The sequence below is a fragment of the Microcaecilia unicolor genome, chromosome 3 (assembly GCF_901765095.1).
Source record: "Microcaecilia unicolor chromosome 3, aMicUni1.1, whole genome shotgun sequence".
NCBI lineage: Eukaryota > Metazoa > Chordata > Amphibia > Gymnophiona > Siphonopidae > Microcaecilia > Microcaecilia unicolor.
Window position 1 is genome coordinate 110,023,768 of NC_044033.1, and position 12,179 is coordinate 110,035,946.

The 12,179-nt window shown below is 42.3% G+C and overlaps 1 protein-coding gene across 1 annotated transcript in view; it reads right to left on the minus strand.

Annotated features, from left to right (window-relative positions):
* The window catches only part of ACSS1 (acyl-CoA synthetase short chain family member 1), a 167,199-nt gene that overhangs the window by 57,665 nt on the left and 97,355 nt on the right, over positions 1-12,179 (minus strand). Inside the window, exons 9-10 of the mRNA XM_030196271.1 lie at positions 11,928-12,040; positions 2,902-3,028 (exon numbers count right to left, since the gene is read on the minus strand). Coding sequence (XP_030052131.1) covers positions 2,902-3,028; positions 11,928-12,040 — 240 coding nt within the window. The remainder of the gene's footprint in view (positions 1-2,901; positions 3,029-11,927; positions 12,041-12,179) is intronic.

Genomic DNA, 12,179 nt, shown 5'->3' on the forward strand with positions numbered 1-12,179 from the left:
TCAATTACGGCTCCTAATACCACCCCAGAACAGACCCCCTTATGATTGGGTGACAATGGAGGTTAGAGAAACTATACAGAACCTGATATATGAAATAGGTACTATTAGTCCCCCGTGTGAAGGAGTCAGATAGAGGTCTAGCAGAGGGAAAATAAAAACACCACCCACACACACCTTCATACAGACCCATTGCTCTCTCTCCCTCCTCTGGCACTTCCCAATCTACCATTCTCTATCAATCACTACCCCTAAAACATCCCCTCCCCACAGCATATACCTCACATAGCACTCTCTCTCTCTCTCTCTCTCTCTCTCTCTCTCTCAATGACCAGCCCCTCCCCCCATAACTGAATCCATCCATATATTTCTCCAGCTTTCTCTCTTCTCCCTATGGCACTGGAAAAAATTCCATATTAGAAATATACTTTTAACACTAGTTATTAGGCTAGGATTCTAGGATGTGATTGGCCTCTGGCTTTTTACCAGATGTGCATTACTTCAGTGTTATAGACTCGAATAAAAGAGAGTATGTTGTTACCTGACACAAACTTTCAGGAAGAGAAAACATTTTAAGTCATTTGTATTTGAGTAGTAACCAGCTTATAACCCCAATAAATAATGGGCATCCAGATGGTCAAGAGGTGAAGGATAATATCATGGAAGGTATAAAACATATGTATGATGTCATTAGTAAACTAATCCATGTACCTGAAATAACAAATCTTTTTTTAATGTATTCTTTTGATCCTTTGTATTCAAGATGCCAAATTCCCTATATAAGGGACCATCTAGTGATCAGAATTTAGAGCATACCTAGTCTAACATTAGGCACGTATGTTTTCATATATCGATATTGATTTTGTGTATATTTATTTACAGATTGACATCTCCATCTGCACATACTTCCCCACCTCCCTCCCCCTCAGCACAGAAATACCTCCCAGCCCCCTCCTCCCCGGGGCACAGACACCCAGATCCCCACCCAGCCCACTCCCTCTGTGGCACAGACACCCAGCTGTCTGTCCCTTCCATCCCTACCTCCAGATCTTTCTCCTCTCCCCCATCCTTACTCCATCTATTGCAGACACCCACTCTCTTTCCTTCTCCCTCACCCAACGCAGCATGTCTACTCAAGCATGAACCCCCTGCCCAGCGCTGATCCAAACAAGAAGAAGAGGAAGACAGCAGCTGAGAATCAAGCTATGTCTTCCCCCTCTGCTGCTTTGGCACTGAATGCAAAAACTTGGTGGATCCTCGCAGTTCAAATTTTGCATTCAGCACCAGGTGGCCTAGGAGCAGGATGCGGCATGATGTACAGTCGTTCTCCTCTTCCTCTGCTTGTGGTGTGTGTATGTGTGTGTGCGCGTTGTGTTCATATGTTTCGTGGGTGCTGCAGGAGGGGGAGGGAGAGGGGGATAGAAGAGGAGAGTAGAGTTGGAGGTGACAAGCTGGCAGGGATGCCACAGAGTGAAGATGTGTGAGTTGCCACTGCGGTGTTCTTCCTGTGCATAATTCTGCAAAGGAGGAGAATTCTGCCCTAATTCTGAAATGCACAGTAGTGCAGAATTCCACCAGGAGTAATACTCAAGTTCCTGTAAAATAATCCTTTAAGGGGGCTGTGAGACCTCGGACAAGGGTTAAGGGGTGGCCCTGGAATAACTCAGCCACACAAGGCATATAAAAGTGAAAGTAAATGTTTTTAATCACGTGAGTCCTGGGAGTTGTTGCCTCACAGGACAGGAACATCAGATGCAACAGTTTCTCTTATTTAGTAACAGTCTTCAGTAGGCCTCTGGCCAGCAGGCCAAGCAATCTGTGGCTGGTGGCCCCAAACACTGCCTGTAAGTTCTCAGGTCTTCTGGGAACTCCAGTCTGGCTCCAGCCAGACCTCAACAATGCTTGCATGTCTTAACAAGAAACAAAGTTGGCTTACCTCAGCCAGGACACAGCAGTTAAACGTATTCAGTGAAGGCATAGATTTGAGCTTCAGTTTTTCTTTCTTGGGCCTCCCTAACCTCAGCTTGGCCCTGTCTTTTAATCTCTCAGGTACTGATTCCGTCCCTTCCGGCTCACTTCCTCCCACGGCGGGATCAGTGCTCTTAATGTAGCCCAGGCTTGAATGGAACTTTTTTTAAGGGTGAGGGGTAGTGTTCTTTAAACCCTCTCACAGGGGCAAATGTGGGTGCCAAAATAAAGGATGCTGATCGCAAATTCTATAACAGCATCTGGGCACCCAGATTCCATTACAGGATAGAATGTCTGCATTTGCATGCCAACATTTAGATGCTATCACTTGGTGTAGTGATAGAACAAGTAGAAGTGAATCAATTTTTTACTCATTCCAAATGTACAAAGACCAGGGGACACTTGATGAAATTACATGGAAATACTTTTAAAACAAATAGGAGGAAATATGTTTTCACTCAGAGAATAGTTAAGCTCTGAAACTCGTTGCCAGAGGATGTGATAATGGATGTTAGTATAACTGGATTTTAAAATGGTTTGGACAAGTTCCTGGAGGAAAAGTCCATAGTCTGTTATTATTGGGATAGACATGGGGGAAACCACTGCTTGCCCTGGGATCGGTATCATGGAGGTGCTACTATTTGGGATTCTGCAAGGTATTTGTGACCTGTATTGTCCACTGTTGGAAACAGGATACTGGGCTGCATGGGGTCACATGACGTCCAAAGACATAATAATTTAAATGAGATTCTAGCTTCCATGGGTAACAGGTACAAAACTATCAAGATAGGGGTTATATGATTGGTTTTCTTCGCACCTATAACCAGCCTGGCAGCTGTGTGAATCAACTGAAGCGCTAAGGTTACAGAATGAGGGGGCTGACACATATATTTAACATACTGTGGTATCACCTGGTAAAGCGGTTACTGTTCTCACCTGGATAGGCTGTGAAATATGTCTCTATATATCTTTGATGATCTCCATACAGAGTCCGGGCCATGCCAGGCCATGGCTGAGCAATGCACAGAGCACCAGAGACATCACCACCTTGTACAAGTTTCCCCTGTAGGTCAAGGCACATTAAAACACATCAAAACATCAACCTGAAACACCAAGGATCAGTAATCAGCATAGTTACTTCACAGGCTTAGTCCTTTTAATTAGAATCCCTCTCTCTCAACATAGTCACAGAAAATACAGGGCTGGCTCCTAGCCAGGCCCAAACACAGTGGCTCCCAACGTCACCTTGGGCCCCATCTGGGCATACATCAAAATCAGATACTCTCTGGATATACTTGAAGGTTATCTCCAATCTCGGCAGTCTTCCTTACACGTATAATTACCTCCCAGAGGCTGAGTTGAACACACACAATTTCCTACCCCATTTGTTCTATGTGTATTACAGTCGTAGGGTAGAGTGCTCCCTCCATGTTCCATGGTTGATCCTTCCCAAAAGACAATATCAGAATATATGTGAAACATAAAAGCATTCCACTGATATTGTCAACCTTTGGTAATATCTGATCTGAAAAATGGATGAACACAACAACGACACTATTTTATCTCAAGATGGATTTTTAGAGGCATTATCTGGATAATGCTGCTGAAAATCCTCACTGACAGCCCCAGCACTCCCAGCACTATTTGGATGGTGCCAGGGTAGGCTGGGATGGCGCCAAGGTGAACCAAAAGTTGTCAGAGTACCTCCAATATTCAGCACTAGTACCCAGATAGCTGTTTGGACAAGTTAGGACAGCAAAACAGGCACCGATGTAAGTGGTACATGGATTACTACCCTTAAGCAAGCAAAAGAAGGATGTAGTTTCCACAATGATGAAATGTGGATGAAAAGCAAGGAAAAACACCAAATGATGGAAAACGTTTTCACGCTATTCAGTCTTTATTTAAAACATGCAGAGTATGGCATAAAGAAGTCCATGGTGAATAACATCAATCCGTGGCACAAAAGATTGGACACTGTCGTGTTTCGGCACTAGGCCTGTGTCAGGGCTCGGCGGTACTACAACAGAACATCTAACAAACAAACCACGAGCTTAATACAAGTAATCAACTTAATGCCAAAACATATATATATATATATACATGAAAAATAATAAATAGGTAAATGCATAATAAAAACCAACATAATAATCAAATCAATTCTTGCATACCACTAATATCCTCTTTCCACGGTCCAGTGCGCTTACATTCTAGGTGAGACAAAAGCTGATAATGTTAGCATGAGGTATGAGAACAATTAGAGACCATTGATGTAATGAATGAGACCAAAAACATTATAGGAAAGGATAATGTATGATACTATGAGGTAGAAGTCAACGGATTGTTATGAAGCCGTCCTTGGGAAGAGAGGTTTTTAGCCTCTTCCTGAAGCTAAGGTAGCTATTTTCTGTTCTGATGGCAATAAGTAGAGAGTTCCATATTTTAACTCTAAGTACAGGGAATAGAGAGGTAAAAATCTTCTGATTTCGAATTGTCTTTTGAAACGGTGACACTATCATCAGTTGTTTTTTTCAGTCTGTTAGACTGGACCAAACGTAATGAAGTAGTCTTAGTTAGTAGTTCAGAGGTGAAACCCTGTAAGATTTGAAAAACTAAACAATCAGCTTTGAACCTGAGTCTTTCTGCTATGGGAAGCCAGTGCAGTTTGTTAAGATGAGTTGAAACACTAGTATGTCTATTCAATCTGTATATTAGTCTAGCAGCTGTATTCTGTACGATTTGCAGTTTTTTCTGATATTGACATTTAATACCAAGAAATAGAATGTTACAGCAATCCAAGTAAGGTAGGACTAACATTTGGACTAGTAGTGCAAAGGCTTTTTGGTCGAAGGATGATCTGACTAGACGAAGCTGACTCATTTTGTTGAATAGTGTTTTCTTCCACAGCTGGTTAATATTGGAAGAGGAGTGAGTGAAGAATCAAGCAAGACCCCTAGTACTCTAGTTTCAAACTCAACTGTAAAGCTTTGACCACTGGACAAAGATATTAATGATGGGACCTCAACTCCCTGATTTTGGAACCACAGGACCTTGGTTTTTTGCACATTCAATTTCAGTTTATTGGTCAGAGCCCAGGTGCTAACAGCAGTCATGCCATTCACTATAGACTGCGTTGTATCTTTGTTTGATGCTGTCACTGGTAAGAGAAGCAGGATGTCATCTGCGTAGGATAATAGTAGTTCAGTAAGACCCAGGTGTATTGAGGCAAGGGATGACAAAAAGAGATTGAACAGGACAGGCAAGAGGAGATCCCCCTGCAGTTAGGAATAATATAATTTAACATATGCTTTGATCTACCATTCGCTTTTGTGAGTTTCTGGGTTGTTGTGCTCAAAGTAGGGAGGGGGGAATAAACAAAGAAGGGATTTGGGTGGGACTGGGATTTTTCCTTTACCTTATTTAAGTTGTGTAACCTTGTTGTTTTGGTAATGTTGTGTTTCTAATTACGCTATACTTAATAAAAAGTTTCTTTATTAATAATAACTGTAATGTGACAAAGAGAGGGGGAAACTATTAGTGGGATTTGAACCCGCCACCTCTGGATTACAAGACTGCAGCTCTAACCACTCAGCCACAACTGTACTTGTGTTTTTTTTGCTTTTATTAATAATAACAACATATAAACCATGCTAAAATACATATACAATGAAAGTGTATAAAAAGGAACATATAAAGAGAATAATCATATAAAAAAATAAAAAACATAGAGACCATATTTAAACCAATGCATGTCACTGGGCTCATTATTTATTTATTTATTTATTAGGATTTATTTACTACCTTTTTGAAGCAATTCACTCAAGGCGGTGCACAGCAAGAATAAGTCAAACATAAGAAATAGACAATTAAAGCAGTTGTTACATTTTTCAAATTAAAAACGACATATGTTTTTGCTGTCCTCTTCCTTCTTCAGCATTATATTCATGTACGCCATTGCTTTGGTTTTTTTAGAAATTCCCCCGACATTCTAGTCCATTCATCTTTGTTTACCAGGGTCACAACTGTGAATTGGGTAGATTCTCATTATCATTTAGATTCATGAGCACTTTTTATGCCCCTATTTATACCTAATGAGCCCACTGACATGCACTGGTTTGCATATGGGACTAAATTCTATAAATAGTGCCTAAAAAATTGGCACCGACAAAATTCTGCTTAAGCAGTATTCTATAGGTCGAGCCTAAAGTTCAGCGTGGTTTATAGAATTAAACGCTTAAGCGAAGAGGTCACACGTAAATTTATGTGCCGCCATTTGTACCAACGAAAATGTGATGCAAACATCCACATCTACATTTATGTGCAGAGCACCTATATGCTATAATTACACATGTAACTCAAAACCACACCCCGAATCCACCTGGAAGTGCCCATGACCCTCCTATTTCCACACCCCCTTTTTTGGCTATACGTAAATTTTAGGAGTGGAATCTGCGCCTAACGCAAGTGTCAATTAAATCTAATTAGTGCCAGTAATTGCTTGCTGAAAAGCCAATTTATTGGCACTAATTGGCTCGTTATTCTATTAAATTGCACATACAAATCGGGGCCATTCCTATATATGCACACACTCAATTTTTGACGACTTTTATAGACTCAGGGGGATGGTCTCTACATTATTTATTTTTTATATGACTACTTTCTTTATATGTTCCTTTATATACACTTTCGTTTTGTATGTATTTTAGCATGTTTCATATGTTAAATTATGTTATTATTATGTTAGTTTTTATTATGCATTTAGGGGCCCTTTTATGAGAGCACGGCAAGCCTACCGCTGGCTTTCAACGCACCATACTGCTGGGCTCCTAGGGGACCCCAGCACTAGATCCGAACCCCACCATCCTAGTGGTAGAAAATATTTTTGTATTTTCTAGCACCAGGCGCATGCCCAATGGTAATCGGGCAGCGCACACCGCTGGGCTACCATCGGTGCCCTTACCACCTCCTAAATAGGAGACGGTAAGGGCTCCCCTAGAAAATGGCCACATGGCAAGTGTTTAACTTACCGCAGATATTACTTTCCTTTAAAGAAAAGCCTTTTACTAGCAATGGTAAAGGGGCCTCAGCGCACATCAAACCAGTGCACTGCCGCCACTGCCACTACAGGGCCCCTTTTACTGCCGCTTTATTTTTCATGTATAGATAGATAGATAAATAGATAGATAGACATACAATTTGGCATTAAGTTGATTACTTGTATTAAGCTCATGGTTTGTTTGTTGGATATTCTGTTGCCCTACTGCTGACCTCTGATGCAGGTCTAGTGCAGAAACATGGCTGTGTCCAGTCTTTTGTGCCATGGATTGATGTTATTCACCATTGTCAGGATACACCTAGCCACCCGCCTGGGATTACCCTGCGGCCACTTAGAGGGTCTATCTCCAGCACATCTCAGGTCCCCCTGCACCTGCCACTTGTGCTCTGCACTAGCACCCTCCTCCCACTGACTGGGTCATAACTGCCTCTGGGCTAGTCTCCCACTTTCAAATTATCCCCAGTGATTTCTAGGTTACAAGGGTCACATTCCCCAGGAAGCACTCACAGACCCAACACACAAACCACCAGGATTCTTTATCACTCCAGATAGGCAGAGGCAATAAACTGAAAATAGTTTGTCTTAATATTGAACAATTAACAGAAAAAGTGCAATCAGCAAACAAAAACAGGTAACTGAAATATGGATCAATTATAAAACTATCTAAACATTTGTTTACTTTCTAAAAAGTACCTGGGAAGATCAAGACATATAACTGTTCACAGAGCCTCAACAAACAGATCCTACTCTCTTTTCTTCCTGGCTAAGACTGGGGCAAAAGCTAGTACATTACAAATGAAATTGAACTCCTGGGCCAATCAGAGCCCAGAACAAGTTTGAAAGTATACTGCAGACAGCCTTTCCAAAAAGCTTAAACAAAGAAAACAGCCTTGGTTCTGCAGCAGCTTCAAAACATAAACATGAACCACCTTCTGGCCAAACTAGAGAAATACACTTCAGAAAATACCCAATACATTTTACAGGCTTCAAACACACTGTTCTGTCACAACCATTGACTTCTTTATGCCATACTCTGCATGTTTTAAATAAAGGCTAAATGGTGTGACAACATTTTCCATCATTTGGTGTTTTCCCTTGCTTTTCATCCACATGGATTACTTCCGGCAGTCTTATATCCAGGTATTCAGTGCCAATATGCAAGTAGGCCCAGGCACTGAATACTGGAGGGGGGCGGGGGTTATAAGGACACAATGTAAAGTTTAAAGGTTGAGTCATTTTCTGCCACACTGAATATACTGGTGATTAATAAACACTACAGGACCTCTATTATAAGTAATACCGACCATCTATCATCCCCTTCATATTCCATACTGTTATAACCTACTTTTCCTCTTAACATTTCTGCAGTGTTGCATTTTAAGGAATAAAAACACCATGTGTAAAGTGAGATTTACAAGAGCACTTTTCCAAAACTCAGTCCATCAAAAGCAGTTTTGAGAAAAGTAGGTAGCGGCTTTTGGACTGAATGAGTTTTACACAGAGTATTCAACACAAAGTCATTAAAAAAATACCATGGATTTATTGAGTTTTGGCAAAGGAATAAAATACAGTAAATGAATCTTGCTTTTATGAACAAAATTAATCGCATAGCTCATAACTGCAAAAAATGGACTGAGTTTTGAAAAAGTGCTCTTCATATGTGTACAAACAATAGTTTTAGAAGGGGCTTTACTTATACACATATGTACCTGGCATGCACAGATCTGAAGGAGGCAAGTTTGGGAGGACCTTAAATTTACATACACATTTTTCTATTTCACAACAGAAATAAGAACACTTATAAAGCTCCCTGTTGCCATTTACGGCTGCTCCGAGGAATAAGTAACCGTCAGCTTGCGGCTCACTTGGGTTTGGAGGAGCGATTGAGGGGGGAATTTGGTTACCTTACAAGCTGTTCAAATGCACTAAAAACAACAAAAAAGAGAGTTTTGGACCTTGGATGCTCAACTGGCTCCCCCATGGAAATGCAGTTTTGCAAAAGCTAGTAAGTTGCTGACACTAGCATGTGCAGGCATGGAATTTTGCTACTTACCTATACAAAGCCTTGACTGAAGCTGCTCTTTTTTTTTAATCTATTGCTTATGTAAAATGGCTGCTCCCACTATATAATGCCACCATATACATACGTTTTTCCTGTGGTCTTATATGTAGTCAGCAAATTATGAATGTCCCTACTTGTTTGATGTCATTTTTTTCAACCGAGATGGGGAAGGGAGCTTGAGGGTGAATGTTCATGTTATTTTTTGTGATGCTATTGTAACCCTACTTCAATCATTTCCACTGGAGACAAGACACCACATATGAATTTAAAATAAATAACCCTACATAACGTATAAAAAATTGGGCACTACATGGCTTTGAAAGGTGACAGTATTACGTGGAGGGGCATAATCGAACGCGAACGCCTATCTCCATGGGCGTCTATGTCCGAAAACAGGTACGTGAAGAGGCGGGACAGACCGTATTTTCGATAAAATGGACGTTTTTCAGCTGGGCGTTTGTTTTTTTTTAGCAATAATGGAAACTAAAAACGCCCAGCTCAAAAACATCCTAATCCGAGCCATTTGGTCATGGGAGGGGCCAGGATTCGTAGTACACTGGCCCCCCTGATATGCCAGGACACCAACTGGGCACCCTAGGCACCCTAGAGGTCAGTGCGGTGGACTTCAGAAAAAGCTCCCACATGCATAGCTCCCTTACCACGGGTGCTGAGCACCCAACCCCCCTCCCCCAAAACCCACTACCCACAAATGTACAACACTACCATAGCTCTTAGGGGTGAAGGGGGCACCTTCATGTGGGTACAGTGGGTTTTGGAGACCTCCCATTTACCAGCACAAGTGTTACAGGTAGGGGGGGATGGGCCTGGGTCCACCTGGCTGAAGTGCACTGCGGTACCCACTAAAAGTGCTCCAGGGACCTGCATACACGCAGGCCTCTAGGACTTGTTGCTGCTATATAACATTGGCACACCATTTGACACCTGAAGACTAATTTCTCCAAAAACGTCCTTTATTGGAATAAGCACGCTTACTCACAGTTAACTGCAGATCAGAGGTTGTGCCCCACTGGCAACGAGTCTCCCTGGTACTGAGATGAGCAGTAGGTCACAGTTGGCAGAATGCTGTACAATGCCCTCTTTCAGCTACATTCAAGGGAAGAACTAAGTTCTGTAACGTGGCTAACACGTGGAAGGGATCTAAAACTGGCTTACAAAAATGGCCACTACCTCATGGACTACCGGAAACAAAACAGGGCACACTCTGACCCAGTAAGCAGGGGGAAAAGCACCATGGGACTAGAGCCTACCAAGTACCAACATCGTGAGCATTTGCCACAAGCTAGTGGAATCACGGAGCCCAATACCCTACACCCACATAACAGAAAAGGTGTCACACTCACCCGAGAGCCACATCAGAACCAGGGAAAGGCTGTCACAGGATAGAACACATTCTGCTGTCATGGAGGTGGGTACGGCATTTGAGGCTAGCATAGAGGCTGGAAAAAAAGTTTTTAAAGTGTTTTTTTTTTTGGTGGGAGGGGGTTAGTGACCACTGGGAAAGTCCAGGGAGGTCATCTCTCCTTGGCCGATAACCATGCCCCAGTTCCGCCTTCACCACGCCTCCAACACGCCCCCGTCAACTTTACCCGTTTCCGCGACGGATTGCAGTTGGAAACGCCCAAAATCGGCTTTCGATTATACCGATTTGGGCGTCCACGGGAGAAAGATGCCCATCTCCCGATTTGGGTCGCAATATAGGCGTTTTTCTCTTTTGATTATAAGCAGGATAGCGATCCAATACTGCTACTTTGGGACAGTAGTTGAAATCATCCATACTTGGGGGATTTATCCTGGAAATGAATCTATCAGAATGAATACAGCTGAACTATACAAACATGTGAGGTGGTTTAGGGGTTCTTATACTAAGGTATGCTGAAAAGTGGCCTGCGCTGGTTCATTTTTCAGCGCACCTGCAAAAAAGGCCTTTTTTTGTGGCAGAAAATGGACATGCGGCAAAATGAAAATTGGCGCACAACCATTTTGGGCCTGAAACCTTACCACCACCCATTGACTTAGCAGTAAGGTCTCACACGTTAACCGGGTGGTAATCATCAGCGCGCGTACAATACCGATTACCAGAAATTTTCTGGCACACGTAGTGGGCGCGCGTAAAAAATGAAATTACCACCCGGGCCATGCAGTAGCCGGGCGGTAGTTCCAAACTGGCATGTGTTGGGCACATGTAGGCACCTACACAGCTTAGTAAAAGGGCCCCTTAGTAACTGTGATAAATCAAAATGATTTTTGACCCAACATGCCTTGCTTAAATGGGCTGATAATGCCACCTCACTCTTCTCTTTTAAATATAACTAGCTGTTCATAATAAGCTTAAAGGTTGCATTGCCAAAAACAGCAATAGACTTATTTGATAGCCAGTCTGAGGCAATTCTATTAATGGCTGCATGCAGTTACACCCTATGCTCGCACGCGCGTCACCCTAATTGGCAGATATGTAATCTACATAGTACTGCGTAAGTGCTATGATGTGTAACTGCAAAAAAGTTTTAGACAGGGACAGAGCATTAGTGGGCCATGGGTGTGGCACCGAGTGATGTGTGCAACTCCTAGAACACTATCAGTTGTGCGCGTTGCATGGTGACTTAGCTGCATCCATTTATACCAGTCATTGGCCTGGTGCCTTCACACCTAACTTTTAGTGCACCAAAGTGGGTTTACACTAGTATTCTATAACATGTAAGTGCCATTACAGAACTGGTATTCAATTGTGCCCCCTTGTAGCACCTAAATGAAGGTGCTAGTCACTTTATATATGCCCTATATACCACATGCATCCTTTATCTTATGTCCAACCAGAGAACTTACTTTTTCAGACATGAGTACAGGCTTAATCCCAAAGAATGGTCTCATAGCCATAGCTGGCACAATCTCAGCCCCTTCCTCTGAAGGCCTCGGGGCAATACAGATCCCACCTGTTTCTGTAAGACATGAGGGAAGGCAAATTGAGATAAGAGTCACAATCTCTTCCATATGGGTGAACATGACTTTACAGAATTACCCCTACTGTGGTCAAACATCAGCATTTATACACTTCAAGATTGAACCTGTGTTATCAAA